The sequence below is a fragment of the Notolepis coatsorum genome, assembly GCF_963971535.1.
Source record: "Notolepis coatsorum genome assembly, chromosome: 7".
NCBI classification, from domain to species: domain Eukaryota; kingdom Metazoa; phylum Chordata; class Actinopteri; order Aulopiformes; family Paralepididae; genus Notolepis; species Notolepis coatsorum.
Genome location: NC_140171.1, coordinates 109,541,100 through 109,559,222, shown reverse-complemented (window position 1 = coordinate 109,559,222; position 18,123 = coordinate 109,541,100). Strand labels below are relative to the sequence as shown.

Genomic DNA, 18,123 nt, shown 5'->3' with positions numbered 1-18,123 from the left:
CCTTTCTGATAAAGAGACATAAAAAATAAATCCGGATGCATTAACCCTTTCTGCGCCAAACCCGAGATTTCTCTGGTTTCGAATCCAACCGCTGAGCGCCAAACCAGAGATTTCTCTGGTTTTGATCCTTTTCTCTTTTTTTTCGATTTCCCCATTCTAAACACTCGCACGGACCTGCCTGTGTCTCCCTGGCACCGCTGCCTACGTTGGCTGCAGGAATCCACTCCCCCTCAAACTGAATCAGCACACAGCCATCTGTCTGAGATTTGCTCGCCTGAAACCTATTGTTTCCCCCATTATAGCCATGCCTAATGCACACAAGTAATGGAGATCGCGATGGAACTTCTGACTAAGGTAAGATCTATTTTAGGTCTATTTTACCGAACCTAAAACATGCTTTTGTATTGATCACAGCGTCATATTTTACTGAACCTAAAACATGCTTTTGGTAACAATCGCAGCTTCGTAAAATGACCCGCACCCCCCTTGATGATTTTGTGAAGAACCATCTATATATGGTACGTGGGTTGGTCATTATCATTATTACTGTATTTGGAAGACCATGTGAACATCAGGTTAGTATAATTAGTATGTGTTATGTTATGTTTTGTATGTGATGTGTGTGTGTGTGAACATGAGAGCTAATGCTGTCTCTTCTTCTCTTCCTGTCAGGTGCTGCCCGTCCCTACACTGAAGAGTGCTGATTGCCTAATGAGTGACAGCTGATGGCAATCACCTCGAGAGGGACGGGTGGACAAATACCTGACAGCACACACAAATCCGGGCGCCTCATTCTGTCAATTGCCAGTGACCAGAGTGGAGTGGGGTTGCCATTGTTTACCAACTGTGTGGGATTATTATTGTGCTTGTTTATGCCAATTGCCACTGTGTGTGGACTGTTAATTAAGTGCTGCCTGCGTGGACCAAACCCTGTGTGGGATATGTATCTTGTTGGCCATTTTAGATTAATCCTACACTGTGAGCTATATGGTTAGAGTGGTGATTCATCCTACACTCTAAACATTGGGGTTAAAGTGGTGTTCATCCTACACTGTGAGCTACATGGTTAGAGTGGTGTTTCTTTGTATAGCCAGGTAAGCTTGATTGTGTCTTATGGCACTTATGGTTATTTGTAAGTAGCCCTAATTATCTTATTGCTGGGTGGTTCCCAGATTGCCAACCACGTGGCATGTGGTTGTGTGTTTAGTGTTTGACTTGTTTAGTATTATACTTACCTTGTTTGTTCTCCCATTTACCCTTTTCCCTGTTTGTTTATATGTTTGTGGGATTACTTCCCCTCCTTAGAATAATAAATCAGTGGAGGTTTGAATTCCTACCCTATACAATAAATATAATTTACTATTTTGGAAAAGCGCCTTGTGTACGTTTCTTACCTGCCCGGGACTGTTTTGAAGGCATTTACTGAGAGAGGCTGTTTTTTGCTAGTGTGCAGCCGGCTCCAGTTATTATTCTGTGTGGTCCTTAGACCTTTGTACATGACACTTTGATTTAGAAATAATATAGGTTTCAGGCAAGCAACCGGAACGATTTGCGCATATGCATATAACACGTCATATCTCGAGATCTAGAAAAAAATACTGGATTATTTTGAAAAGAGGCGATGTTTAGCGTAGAATAGCGCACAAACGAAATTATGTAGAAATGAACTGGTTCGTCAGTGTGGGACTATAAATAGTGCCTGTCAAATGAGCCATACTATTGTCTCCATAGCTATAATATAGAATATACGATGGGTCCGCAAACATCGTGAAAATGGTCAATAACGCTGGCGCCATTGAGTAAAGATGGGAAAACAGCATGGCAGTCAATGAGTTAACAGGGTGAAACAGTGATTACAGCCAGTGCTTGGGAGGACAGAATTCCACTGAACGATTGCCTCACATCAACAAATAAACACAACACAGAGACTTCACGGCAGATTGGGCCTGATAACAATCAGAGAAGGTGACACTGTAGGCCTATATACATATTTACAGCATATGTACTGTATGTAATATATAAACATATGTCTGAATATACCTGCATATAATCCTTCTATATACCCACTTATATACCTGCATAATCCTTTTTTACATATCTGTAGATATCCCTTACCTACTCTTACTAGTTACGCTGCTGGCCAGTATGACTTGCTACTAGGGCTGTCTCCGACTAAGGATTTGGATAGTCTACTATGATTGGCCGAAATTAGCCGATAGTCGGCTATTAGTCGGCTATGAATATTTTTTTTTATTTAAAAAAAAAAAAAAAAAAAATGTAGGCTATGGCTATTTTTTATTTTTTTTGGGCTGTGGGGGTGCTTAAGGTCTGATGGAAGGCTTCTTGTCCTCTGCAAAAGCATGCAATTGGTCCACTGATGGATACATCTTGATATTTGTCTAGTCTAGTGTGTTCATTAGATGGGTGAAATCCTCTTTCAGTGCCTCTGTGCCTGTTTTCTTAGGCAGTTAGCCTCTGGTATGCATGCCATTAGCGTTAGCCACGCTTCTAGGCCTCTTTTCTTTTGGAAAGAATGATAATTTTCCTTTTGTATATAAATGTTTTTTTTAATAATATATATATATATTTTTTTAGACTAAGAGGTTGGCAGTCGACTACGGCTCCTTTCGATCGATTAGTTGACTATTCGACTAATAGGGGTCAGCCCTACTTGCTACCATAGTGTCTGTATACCTGTATCACTGTACATATTAATACTACAACTATGTACAGTACATACATCTGATTAGCACTATTACTAGTAGTACCAATCTATATTGTATACCCAGTTTAATCACCTGTCCATTGTATATAATTATTACACTTTACTGTTAGATTTGACTAATCTAAAGTGACCATTTCACCTACCTGACGCCACAATGATCCCAGGTGCTGAGTCCTTGCTGGCTATGTTTCCAGACGTGTAGGGATTCGCGGACACATGGAGATGAAGGTGTAACGAACAGTATGGCTGTATAAAAGGGAACCAAACCAGAAAGTCGGGATCAAAACCTGCAGGACTTACCAGTGTCATATGCTATAGTATTGTGGTGTCAGAGTGGTGGGGGTGGAGCTGGACTTGGCCGATAGAATGAGCACATTCAGTGTTAGACTCAGACTCCCAAGATGCAAGTCTGAACGTCACATGAAGTGCTTCATACCAACAGCCATCAGACTGTACAACGCCTCACTGTGCCTCACTGAGCACAGAGTAAATCCCTGTATATCTTCCTGTACATTTACATTTGACTATAGATACATGTCCCTGGACATTTACTTTTTAAATGTTCATATTTTTTACTTTTGACTAACTAAATATTCATTGTGAGCGATCTGTGGTGCTGAATTTCCCTCTGGATTAATAAAGTACTTACATTCTATTCTATCTATTCTACTGACCATATTCACATAGCAGCCATTTTGCTCTTATGTCCTGCTCAGGTTGGGTTCCGCAAAATGGCCACCATGTGAATATGGTCAATTACCAAAACCCTCGTTAGAGGATTCTGAGCCAAATGCCTGATGAAAAGATGCCTCAATCACCAAGTCCCACCACACACACACAGTCTACCCATTGGCTGGTCTCACCATTCATTTTGATTGGGATAACCTTTACAGACATGGTTCTCATTACGACCCAGCAAGATGCCAGTGGTGTGAGCCATGTTGTGACAGGCTGTTTAGAGGTTTATTAAAACGTAGACGTTTCCTGACAAATTACTGTATACTCCGAGGGGAGGGTGCAAAGTGCTCCACTGAATCATTTATTCATACATTTGTTTATTCAAAAAGTGTGATGATTGGTGTGCATGGACTTATACAAAATAGGACTAATTGAAGCTATGCTAATAGCCTGGATGCTGTCAACGTCCCTGTATCTATGACCAACACCTTGTCTGCTAAGTAAGTTTTCATCTATCAACAAAATTAGGCAGGTGCTTGGTTGGGAGAGGCGAGTGTGATGAACAGACACTTCAGCATGATGAACAGACACTTCATACACACCGCAGTGGCCAAACGTTCTGCTCTCAAAACAGGAGCACAGACATCACTTTTGGCCATCAAGTAAATCTCCAGCATGAGAGGCGACCAACTCACAGAGTGTTTAAATTCCACATTATTTTTGTTATACTGGGTTTTATTACGTCAGGCACCTTTTTGGATAGTCCAGGTAGCCTAGGGGTCCTAGCGTTGTGTTAGGTGCGTGTGGTGTCTTGTCAGCATGTGTTACAATGCTGTCATGTGTGTTGGTGAAGGGAAAATGTAGTTTTATGTTAGGCACTGTAAATGCCATATGTAGCCTGTATTATGTTTTGTTAAGTTGTGACTTATATAGATGACTATAACTTGGTTTTTGCTACTTTGTGTCATATTTGACTCGTGCTGCTAATTGAGCTAATACTAGCATGTTTAGTTGTATGTGTATTCTAAATACAAGCCTGGTGTGATTAGTAGGTATATTTACCTCTGGTAATCAGGGCTTTCCTTAAACAATGGTATAGGGATGCAGCGTCGCTAGGACAACATGTAACCATTTGACATTTTGTTTGAATTATTTTCTTTTATACTAATTTGAAATCATTGTCTAATATGCGTTATTGTTTAGTTTAGTTTAGTTTATTCGGATACCCATTAGCCATTGCCACAGGCATAGGCTACTATTACTGGGGTCCACACAAATCAATACAATACAATAAAATCAATACAATACAACTAATACAATACAATACAATAAAACAATACAATACACCCCAATAACACATACAAATATTATATAATAACATATCTAAGTTCACCAATCACACATACCCATCTTCTCAATCACCCACTATGTTTACTTAACTGACAGTACCACTCTTTCTTATATGATTTTTAAGGTGTTTTTGTGCCACCTTATACACTGTACTTATACAAATTATTATTAGGAACTTACCCTCATGTTTGCTATTTAATTGCAATTATGTTTTTAAGTTGAAAGGAATTACAGAAAATCACTTTCTTTATCGCACATATTTGCCTCCGGGGTGCCCCCCCCCCCCCCCCCCCCCCCCCCCCTACAGACAACCTCTTAGTTGTGAATCAGCACCATCTTATTTGAAAATCCTGGGGAAAGCCCTGGGTAATTATTTGTATATTTTTCTTATCCTGCTGGCTGAAAAAAGGGCAGAAAGAAATCACCTGTATTGATGCCTTCATTTGGTTTATAAATACCAAGAATTGTTGAAGTTCCATTCTGGATGAAGTGGTTCCAGCGCAACAACATTACAAACATATTTCCGATACAACGGTTTGTTGGAGAAACCGGGGAGGGGAATCAGACAGCGTCTGCCTTTCTATCTGACACGTCTCTCTGCTAAGTGGGAGGTCGGCCCCTCGGACCGCATCAAAACGTCTGACCTTTTAGCTCAGTGGCCTCCGAGCGCTCAGCTTTGACGGGTGCCACTCTCCCTGACTCTCTCTGAGCTCAGCCACTGCTGGGATCACGCCGCTTCTGACAAGGCCTCTCTTTGACGGGAGCACAGACACAGAGGCATGCACACACACACACACACACACACACACACACACACACACACACACACACACACACACACACACACACACACACACACACACACACACACACACACACATATGCACATACGCACACACACACACATGCATGGACGCACGCACGCACACACACACACACACACACACACACACACACACACACACACACACACACACACACACACACACACACACACACACACACACACACACACACACGAGCGTACGCACACACACACATACATAAACACACACACACATATGAATGGAAGCACGCACACACCCACACCCACACACATGCTGACAGGGGAGGAACAAACTTTTTGGCCGGTATATGATTTTTTTTACCAGCCAAACTGAATTTTTACCAGCCATAAATAAATCGCTAATTGTGATAATTACTTCTTTGTATGTCTTCGTCTAAATTGATTTTCAATCATAGTAATAATCACACCATGTCTCTACTCTTTAAAATATTTATTACCATAAAACATTAATAAGTGTCTCTACTCTTCACAATATTAGCATAAAACATATATTAATCACACCGTCTCTACTCTTCAAAATATTATCACATATTAACATGAAAGAGGGAACTATTCTGGACTGGGTTGGGCTGAACTGGGCAGTGAAAGATGCTGGACTGGGTTGGGCTGAACTGGGCAGTGAAAGATGCTGGACTGGGTTGGGCTGAACTGGGCAGTGAAAGATGCTGGGCTGGACTGGGTTGGGCAGGGAAAGTTGGGCTGGTCTAGGTTGGACTGGGTTGGGCTGGACTGGGCTGGACAGTGAAAGAACCAAGCATTTCACTGTAATGTAATACCTAAATAAAACAACTTGAACTTGACTTGTTACATTTTCACTCTGGTTGGATGCCAAACGTATTCTGGTTGTACTGTACTTGTGCTGTATGATGACAATACATTGGAATCGAATCTCATGTCAACGCTAGGGGTTCAGCAGGTGTATTCTGAATGACAAGTATGACAACATCACCGTTGTGAAGGGCATATGGGCGAGTGGTGATATGGGGGGAAACCAGGTAATAATTCTGTAATAATAAAATGTCACTCGGCTGCATTTAAGCAAAGCCGCTCAGTATAGTCGTCCACTATGTTGAACATGTGTTATGGTAGCTTGTTGTTACATGCTAGGTAGCTAGCCGGCTAATGCTGGTTGACTTGAGTGAGTGGAATCGCTAGCCTCACGCCCATAGACGTCTGCGCAATGGAGCACTTGAAGCATCTGCTCTACCACTATTGAACATGGGGGGGCAAACGTCTGGTTTTGCTCCCCCACTTTTTGATCATGAAAAATATGATATATCCCCCCCCCCCAATATATAAATCTAACCATAACTACATAATTTCAATCAAATTAATAATACGCAATGACACTTAATAGCAAGTTTTTAAGTTTCCAAAGATTGTGTGACCCCCCACTTTAATGGTTTGATCCAGTGCCCACGGGCCACGGTTCCTCAGCATGACGTATACGACATGTTGGGGGAGGCGGCTTTTTCGAATGCCTCGTTTGTCGTTTCAATGAAAAAAATTCAGGCTGGATATTGGATAACATTGTGAGGATTATTCTTCAGCGTTTACATCAAAATTGAGCAAATCATTACGTAAGTCGAACACTGTGACTGTATACTAAATGCGCAAACAGATTGAAACTGAATATTTCTCGTATGGTGAGCCTCGGCCTCGTATGGACCTAGCCCCTTCCGTGTGATGCACCGAGTGAATCCACAGTCACTTGCTCCTCAATGGGAAACCAACCTAGATTTAGCCTGAAGGACTGGTTCTGGCCGAACCGTTCGTTATACAAGTATCACAGAGACATTACAAAGGTGCTCACAGTTGCACGAGGGTTTCGGACAGAGATACGGGATGGTTTGAAAGCTCGGCGTTGCTAATAAACATTTAAAATATGTTTTATAAACTGGTCAACAATGCACCGTTTCCGGCGTTGGGTTGCCTGGTGCGCCTGCGCTGTGATCACCCAACGGCGGAAATAATGCCGTTTTGAGCAGTTTATAATTTTTTTTTTTAAATATTTATTAGCAACGCCAAGCTTTCACACCATCCCGTATCTCTGTCCGAACCCCTCGTGCAACTGTGAGCACCTTTGTAATTTCTCTGTGATACTTGTATAATGAACGGTTCGGGCAGAACCAGTCCTTCAGGGTAAATCTAGGTTGGTTTCCCATTGAGGAGCAAGTGACTGTGGATTCACTCGGTGCAGCACAGTCACGAAAGGACCCTGATGTAAACAAGACAAACGTCTTTCTCTGGTCTGCATCCCCTTAACAATTGTGTGTATTGAGCCGTACTGTATTGTACCCATTCTGCAATCTGTTAAATAAAGTTTTCATTCATTCATTCAGCCGCCGCGCTGACTGGGGCTATATAGCATCAATGAATTGTTGTTGTTGTTGTGGCTTGTTGCTACTGCCGCTGCGTATGTGAACGGGGCCGTATGGGCTTCGGGAGGATCGGGAAAGTTATTATTATTATTATTATTATTATTATTATTATTATTATTATTATTATTATTATTATTATTATTATTATTATTATTATTATTATTATTATTATTATTATTATTATTATTATTATAATAGTAATTGGCTATCATACGTGCCTAGCTAGCGTTAGCTAAAAGAGCCCTCGCAGTGAATATTTCATGTTGACGTGGACTCAACGTGGTGGAATGGTTGTTGTTGTTGTTGTTGTTGTTGTTGTTGTTGCTAGTCCGTTCACAAGTTGCTACTGCTGCTGGGGATGTGAACGGAGGTGCTTCGGGAGGATCGGGAAAGTTATTATTATTATAGCTATCATACTGCAATATAAACTGATAGGGATGTCCCGATCGCCTTTTTTTGCTCCCGATCCGATCCCGATCATGTGATTTTAAATATCTATCGATCCGATCGTTTCCGATCCGATCTTTCACATTAGTAATCAATTTTGACGCATTTTTGTCAGAAACTGGCAGAGCGAGACAAGCCCATCTGTTGCCTATAGTCCGGGGCGCGAGCGCGGAGGCTTTTGTTATTACATTCACCCTGAGAAATGTGCTTCTGCTTCATATGAGAAATATTAAAAGTTTCAATATATGTTTGCACATTAGTATACATTCAGTGTTCGACTTACGTAATGGTCCATTCTGGTCTGAAACGCCGACGATAATCCTCAGTCACGTTATCCTCCAGGTGAAAAGTTAGTCTGAAAACTTCGCCTCCAGTCTGTCCTCCTTGCAAACATTGCAACTGGCTTGACTTTCTATTTTAAAATGCTTAGTTCCAAACCTCTGACATTAAGTCTAGCTGCTCAAGTCAGTGGATATTAACCGTGTTTCGGGAGCGACGTGTTGTACTGTTGTTGTGATGTGGAGCGTGTAGCGTGTAGCCGGTCTAAATTAAAGGGAATGTGTTTGTTGCAACGGTGTAAATTAAAGGGGAATGTGTTTGTTGTGGACAATTATTCTGCTCTGTGTGACAATAAATACATTAATGATGATATATTATATGTAATTTAAAACCAAAACTAAGGCCTCCGTATGAGTTTAAGACGTGGACATGGTCATGTTTGTTGAATAAAATTTTTCTTTTTTTGACTGCCGATTTTTATTATTATTTTTTCCCGATCCCCGATCCTCTGAAAAGCACGTGATCGACGCCGATCCCGATCACGTGATCGGATCGGGACATCCCTATAAACTGAGTTTTATAGTGAAAAGAGCAGCTTTATTTTGGTCAAGATTGAAGGCTCTATATTGCAGGAAATTGCACATACAGGTGTTCATTAAATGTAAAAAAAATCTCCAAACCACCCATTGCAAAAAAATTATAAAAAAGGGTAAAAAAATTAAAGAAATAATAATAAAAGAAAATCTTGCACCCCCACTTTCAACTATAACTAGGCGGCCATGCTCACGCCCACTTGTCATTCTCATCCGACTTGAAGGAAATGCGTCGTGTGCTGTTGTTCGCCCCCATGTCAGACCGCACTGATATCCGAAAGCGACAAATTATTTTCATCCACTGATGTGTTTTTGTCTAAGTTTGTCTACGTTGTCAAGCCGGTGACAGGAGTCTGTAGGGCCGCACGCAGTGGTCTGTCCACTTCCCCTAGATGGGCGACATCTTTTAGAAAACGAGTGTTCATTGGAGGGGCTTAGTGCGCAACGAGGATGTTCATTGGTTATGGATTCTTTTTTTTTGTATTTAATTTTTTTATTATTTTTTAAACAAACATAATAAACAAACATGACAACACACGATAAGATATACAAGCATTAATTAACAGTGCATATCCAATGAAATCACCATTTAGTTAAATGTCTTATACAAGATATACCCCTAATACCTGTTATCTAGTACCCTACACACATATGCTCTAGCTCGTACCCCCCCCCTCCCGGACCCCCCATTGGATAATCCATCCATTATAACTTGTTCCTATCAGACACTACCTTTATATGCTAGCTTTTATTCTCTCCACCACTTCTAACCACATTGTCATTTTGGATTCATTGAGACCCAAAATTCTTGCTGTAGATATTTCTTGATAAATCACATCGAGATATGTAAGAATCCAGACCTTCCGGCAATTATTTTCCGGTTGAAACCATTGTGATGCTATCAGCTTTTTAGCCACTGTGATACCAGATAAAACCAATCTCTTTAGCTGTGGATGTACTGCACACTCAAAGACATCATTCAGCAGTAATACAGATGGGTGTACAGGTATATTCAGAGTTAAGAGATTTGATAATTGTTGGGTCACTTCTTTCCAGAATATCTTAACTGGTGGGCAGTCCCAGTACATGTGCATAAATGTCCCCTCGTCCCCATTTGTACATAAGGAGCATTTGGGGTCTTGTTTAAGACCCATTTTGTTCAGTCTTATAGGAGTTAAGTATGTCCTGTGAATATAGTTAAGATTGATTTGTTGATGGTCCGGGTTCCTTGATGCAAGTCGAACATTTGCCCAGGCTTCTTGCCAGTCAAAATCTATCTCCAGGTCTGGTATATCCCTCCTCCAGACTGAGTCTAGATGGAGGGTTTCATCTGAGGATGTTAGTAATTGATGATAAAAATCTGAAACAAAACCACTCGATGTCTCTCTTTCATAGAAGAATTTGTGGTATCTGTGGTGTACAATTGGTATCCTTAATGGAACACCGTGAGCCTTCAAACATGCCAATAACTGTGCGTAAAAATAATATGTGGACTTGGTGAGATACATTTTTTTACGTATTTCATCATAACTACAAAAACCCAGTTTGTTGAAAACATCTCCTAATGAGTGTATGCCTTGCTTTTCCCATCTAGGGAATCTTATAGGTTGTTTTCCAATCAAGAGTGCATTGTTATTGAATAAGGGAGTATGATTATGCCATTTCTGTGGGATAGAATATTTTTTTTGTGTTTCACGCCATATCCGGATCGCATGAGTAATTATGGGGCCAAATTTCCGTCCGCATTGCTTAATTGATAATTTGGTGTATACTATGTCCTTCAGCCTATGTGGAGCTACTATATTTTCTTCTAAATTTCTCCAGGATACTGATGCTTGGGGATCAAACCATGTTGTCAGTGGTCTTAAATTGTACGCCTTAAAATAGTGGTAGAAATCTGGAAATGCAATACCACCGTCTGCTCTGTTTCTCTGTGCGGTGGATCTTTTTATACGTGGTGGTTTGTTATTCCAAATAAATTTGTATGTGGAGGAGTGTAATTCTTTCCAGTAACCCTCTGGAGGGGGTAACGGTAGCATTGAGCTGAAGAAGTTGATTCTAGGTAGACGTCCATCTTAACTATTGATACCCGTGCCTGTACTGAGTTTTTGAGTTTTGACCACCTGTAGGACTACAGCCCCCTCAGCATCGACGGGGCACCGGTTGAGAGAGTGAACAGTTTCAAGTACCTCGGAGCCCACATATCCGAGGACTTGACATGGACCACACACATTGACAGTGTTGTGAAGAAGGCACGACAACGCCTCTACTTCCTCAGGCACCTAAGGAAGTTCCAAGTCAGTCAGAAGATCCTTAGGAACTTCTACTCATGTACAATAGAGAGCATCCTGACTGGCAACATCACCTCCTGGTTTGGGAATAGCACTGCACAAGACCGTAGCAGACTACAAAGAGTGACACGTTCAGCCGAACGCACAATTGGAGGGGGGCTTCCCACCCTCCAGAACATTTACAACAAGCGGTGCAGGGGGAAGGCTAAGAGAATTATTAAGGACTTGAGCCACCGGAACAACTGCCTCTTTGAACTGCTGCGGTCAGGCAAGGCGAGCACAGAAAGACTCAGAAGAAGCTTCTATCCCCAGGCCATCAGGCTGCTAAACGAACAATAAACACTATGCAACAACCATCAAATGCACACAGCACACACACCCACACGCACACACTCACTTAAACAAACAACACACTGCAGCACCCACTCTCCACACTTTAGATCACACAAACACACTTTATATTTATTGATAAAGGATTTGCACTACAACTCGTACACCTACTGTAAATTGTACCTAAATTGCACCTCATCCCATTTCTGCCTTGCACTATATAGTATTGTATATTAGTACACTGCATAGTATTGTATATTATATGGTAACTCAGTTACGTCTATTCTGCATCAAACATTGTACATATGTCTATACTGAACACTGTGACCTAATTTTTTTTACTTCTAATTTACATGCTATACTATGTTATTTTATTTCATACTTATCTTGTCTTGCACAGTCTCTGGAGCGTAACAGTAAGAAGCATTTTGTATAAAAGTATTCTGTACTTCTGTATGACAACTATTAAAGAAACTTGAAACTTGAAACCTGTCAAGGTCGTATTTGTTTTGGATTTTTACGTAATTGTGCTTCACCGTTTGGCTTATGGTAGGGAATATTTCAACTCCCAAACATCTAAAGTGTTTTACCATCGGTATCTCTTCTGGGAGGGTTATATTTCTTTTTGCAGGGGCGTTAAGTGGGAGGAAGGCCGACTTCGGCAAATTTATCCTAAATCCCGATAAATCTCCAAAGTCCTCAATCAGCTTGAGAAGATGAGGCAATGCAGTGTTGGGGTTTTGCATGAACAGTATTACGTCGTCCGCATATAAACTAATTTTATGTTGTGTGCCCTTGATTACGATTGGTTCTATGGATTGGGATTGTCTTATATATTGTGCTAAAGGCTCTAATGATAGATCCAATAGTCCGGGACTAAGAGGGCAACCCTGTCTGGAAGAACGTGATACCGGAAAGATTTCGGAGGTGATTGTACCTGTTGTAATCATGGCCGATGGGTCTTTGTATAATACTTTAATCATATCAATGAATCCTTTTCCTAACCCCATCCTTTCTAATACTGCCCATAGATACGACCATTCCAACCTGTCAAAAGCTTTCATTGCATCCAGGGACAGCATCGCCTTAGGTGTGGTGTCGTCCTTGTTAGCATCTAGTACGCGTAGTAATCGTTTTATGTTATCAGTGATCAAGCGGCCTCTTATGAAGCCAGTCTGATCCGGATGAATTAAAGACGTCATGTGCTTTTGTAGTCTGATGGCTAATACCTTAGAGTACAGTTTGATATCGGTTCCGAGGAGGCTTAAGGGTCTATAACTACCGCACTCGGTGGGGTTATGGATTATTATGAGGCGCAAATGGGAGGAATCATAAGGGGGGAGTCAGAGTTCGGCTTGTGCCAGTGAGCGAATCAGCAGATTGCAGAATGATTTTTTTGTTTTGTTTTGTTTACTACTCGCCAGTGTGGCGAGTGCTCTTCATGAATCACTTGCCAAACATAAAGAATACTTGCATTTGGCGAGTAAAATGTCCTAATTTCCTCCCCTGCACATGCATGAACGTACGCACAGACATGCACAAACACACATACATGAACATGCACACACACATGCATGGACGCACGCACACACACACAAACACACACACAAACACACATGACTGTACGCACCCACACACATGCATGGCACGCACACACACACGCACACACACATAAACACACACACACACATGGACACACACACACACACAAACACACACATACATGCACGTGCACACACACACACACACACAAACACACACATACATGCACGTGCACACACACACACACACACACACACACACACACATACACGCACACACATGTACTGACCAGCACACAGTGGATGTTGTTGCGCCTCAGGTCTGTGTCCGGGGCCTGCAGCAGCCTCCAGTCTCTCCCTCTGTTGTAGGTGATGTACGTCTTCACCTGGTTATCCATCTTCTTGTTGGCGAGGAACATTCCTTTAATTCCTGCTACCTAGAAAGAAGACCCCAAAAAACATCTATTACCTTCAAATGAAAACAGATGAGTTCACTTTATAGTAAACGTTTCCATGTCATTGTCCTATTGTAAGTAATTTCATAACACTGACACATTGTGACATTCCATATGGCAAAACTGAAACGTGCTTACTGTGTAGGTCTACTTTTTCTGCATCTTCAGCACAACACAGTCCAGCTACAGTACATACAGTCGTCTCCAGTTCCAAACGCTCACTCTAGTGTGGAAGAGCGGGTGATGCCTTCTCATGTCATTCTACCCCTGGGATGTTGTTTGTACCAGAGACCACCAGCAATTTGCAATTGAAACCGCCATCCTGTCGTTATTTGCAAACTTATAGCTGGTTAAGGACCGAGGTGAGTTCTATCCTTGAACCCATTTGCTTTTGAAAAGTCCCTACAGTAGGTGCTCTGAGACACTGACATCAAGGTGTGCGTTTCAATCGTGAGACTACTGTATACATTGAGCGGGAAATTAACGATCGTCTGGGGACTTACAAGTAATCAATGTGCGTCTTAAGTTAATCTGCCTCGTTCCTGGGAGGCCCTCAGAAACAGCTTAGCTTACTGGATCGAGTTGATGATGGGGGAAACTCCTCTTCTCCTCCTCGATAGACGATAACGAACAGATACTTCAATCTCACCCAGAGCAGAGATTTAGCATTATGCTTACGTCTCAGGTGGCATCTCACCCAGAGCAGAGATTTAGCATTATGCTTACGTCTCGGGTGGCGACCCCAATCAAAGCCAGTAGATTTTATTCTATCACAAGGCCAACTGGAGAGACGCGGGGTGGGGTATCATCAAAGGCTTGATTATTTCATTCTTGAGATACCGGCGTTATCCTGCGAACTCCCTCTTAAAGCCTGTGTGCCGCATTGGTCTCTATCTTCCTTTGTATTAGGTGCATTTTGTGAACTAATATCTGGAGTTATTCATCAAAGAAAGGAATAATCTCTACTCCCCAAAAATCCATACCTCTGAGCGCAGCCCCGCGTTGCCTCTGTTGGCGTCAGCACTTTGAAGCTGCTTCGTATTCACACAGTGCGCTTTGATAGCGGCACGGCGCGACGCCAGGGACCGGTTCCAATATGACACTGGTTACGTTTTATCCTCTCTCTACCTCCGAGCTCTAAAATATTGATTGCGGGTTAATAATAAACGTATGCCTTCGCTTGATGTTATTATCAAAGAAATCAAACGAAAAATGTGCATAACCCAATCCCATAATCAACATTGTGCTTTGGCGAGCTCTGCACTCCACATATCTCATTTGTCGGAAATGCTACATCTTTTTTATCTGTTTCATTTGTGTGGGTGCAGGAAAGGCATGTATTTAACTCTGGTCACACTGGTCTAGGCAGAGAACAATCGTCAGAATTACTTTATCTGCCAGTATAGGGATATACAAGAATTTTACTTTATATAGTATATTTTCTTTTATTAGTAGGGCCTATATATTTTATTATATATTTTATACTGTAACGGTAAATATCATATGTTTCATCCTATGACAATTTGTACAGCTTACTGGTCCTATTAGCACTCTAGTGTACAGACAGCATGTTTTGTCTGGAACCATTTTAACGACCAATTATCTAATACCAAAATATCTGCTCTAGGGCCAGGTGCAGCTTATCAGTGTTCACCACACGCTGTTACTGTATGGTAACTGCCTGACTTTTCTTCTGTATCCAAAACCTTGTTTTGTTTTACTATAAGGCTGGAAGTATCCTTGGGCTCAGGGCTCACTTCGCAGATTGTCTTCCACTCTCTGTATCGAACTGAGACTCTGAGACTGCACAGAATAAACTATCTTATTTTTTTCCCTATCCTTGACTCAATCCCAATTTCTACAAGCTCATTGCATTTGCTAAATAATAAATTTCCACAACAATACTCACTCGTTTAATCACCTGCACAAGCATTTTACTGTTGCACTTTACCGTTACATTTGCACTCTGGTTGGATGCCAAATTTATTTTCATTGTACTGTACTGATGAATGACAATACATTTGCATCTAATGTAATGTAATCTTTGTTACCTGCATTGCGCAATAACGTACAACTAGCCACTTTCTAACAGGGCAACACACAGGTTACAGAGGACAGAGGACATCTCACATGCAATGGCAGCACACACACATGGACATTAGAATAATCATTTAAAATGAAGGGGTTGTAACATTCAGGAGTTTGAATTTTACTTAATCCATACACAATTATACTTAATTTATTTCTTAATGTACCTTTATTCTTAATTCATTAACACTTTCAGTGCCCATCACGTCATATCACGTTTTATCAGCCCAATGCCTGAATGCCCACGACGTTTATTAGCGTTTTATTTTTTTATTAGCGATCTGAATTCATATTTCATCAACCGAGTCTCCCGTTGGTATGCAGCCCCTGTAGGAGCTCAGATGTGGAAAAAACCACCCCCTATTGTCTCCCAGATGGTAATGCACCCTTTTGGAATGGACTCAATGAAAATGGATGAGAAAAGAAAAATCCGGAATCCACATTTTACTTCTCAGGCATGTAACCCGAGCCGATCGGATTCATTGTGGACCCTCAAAACAGCGTGGAATACATATGTACAGTATGTAGCGTTGGATCAATAAAATCGATCGATATTTGGAATGGCGATCAGGAATTGGAATAATCTTTTTGGATAACATCTGATCTCAGGTAAGGAATCTATTTTACCAGTCTTAGGATAATCAGACCTGTTTTCACAGAGATATAAACTTTTCCCCTATGTGTGTGTGTGGCTGTGTGGCTGTGCGAGCGATCAGGAAATAAGAGAATCGATTTTTCAGATCGCCTATATAGCGTGCATACGTATACATATACTATCGATAATCTAGCGTTTATTTGAAAACTATTCATAAATAGGCCGAAAAATTACAACGTTTTTGTGTATTCTAGAATATTCCAGTAAAGGGCGATTATCACGGAATATTTATATTTTCCTTGAAAACGAGGGCTTTTCAAAATGCTATAAAACGAAAATGAACCGATAAAAAAACAATCCGTTAAATAATTTTTTTTCCTTTTGCTAAATTTATTTTTCTATTTATTTTTTCGTTTCTTATCCTACAAAAAATCCTAAAAAAATATTTGTAAAAAAAATATTGTAAAAATCCCTCCCCACTGGGTTGTTTAAGAGGCGTACTCGGATTATACAGCTTATATTGATTACGCTGAATACTTTGAAAACAAATTGAATAAGAGGGAAGAGCCTGAGTAACAAATGTCATTGACTATGTGAATCAAGTATATTATACTGTATGATTAATGCAATGTGATGCTCATTATGACACAAAATAAAAGAAAGTAAAAAAAAAAAAAAAAAAAAAAAATCTGTTTCGACAATGTTGACTGGAAAACGAGTCATTGATAAGCGACGGGCAGATTAGACACATAATTTAAAACATAGATTAGGCGTTTTAACGCTATCATTGAAGTGGATGGTGGGCATTCAAGCACTAAATCGTGCGCCCCCTGCTGGCACTGAAAGTGTTAATGTGGTGATTTTAGAGGAACACACCAATATTTGGGGAAATTAGTTTATTGTCTTCTCCAGAGAGAAAGAGAAGAAGATAGATAACAGTTTCCTCTCTGTGTGTTCAGTAGAAAGCTATCTGGCTGCTCGTTAGCCTAGCTTAGCACAATGAATGTAATCGGACAGTGCCGGTTAGCCTTCGGGAGAGGTGTTTGTTGGACAATGCCTAGGCTAACCGGCACTGTCCGCTTCCATTAATTGTGCTAAACTAGACTGTACACCACAGCCTGCTAAACAGCTCTGCCCAAGAGATACAAAATCTGTACCAAATCCGGACATCCGTGACCAAAGTAGTTTGAGATCAAATGCGCCAATACATTTAAATCGGGTGTATACAGAGTATCACAAATAACCAAAAATTAAGCTTGTCGGAACATTTATGAGTTATGCAGTGATGTAGTTAACCCTTTAATCGCCGTTGACGCTGAAACACGTCATTCCCCGCCATGCTCATTCTGCCGTTGACGCTGGACAGCGTCTTTGATATCAATATTTCAAAAATCTGTGATCGAAATCATATTTCTCCCCCGGAGACATGAGATGTACTGGTGAGCCCCTATCAACTCTCTAATGGTTCAAGAGCGCCATCTGGTGGCCGATCGGCCTGATCGCCCATGGAAGAAACAGGAAGT

At 41.1% G+C, this 18,123-nt stretch overlaps 1 protein-coding gene across 1 annotated transcript in view; it reads right to left on the bottom strand.

Annotated features, from left to right (window-relative positions):
- Positions 1-18,123, bottom strand: part of sorcs1 (sortilin-related VPS10 domain containing receptor 1) — a gene marked incomplete at both ends in the record, with an annotated part of 670,421 nt that overhangs the window by 107,629 nt on the left and 544,669 nt on the right. Inside the window, 2 exons of the mRNA XM_084318344.1 lie at positions 2,869-2,971; positions 13,753-13,899. Of these exons, the coding sequence (XP_084174470.1) occupies positions 2,869-2,971; positions 13,753-13,899 (250 nt within the window). The remainder of the gene's footprint in view (positions 1-2,868; positions 2,972-13,752; positions 13,900-18,123) is intronic.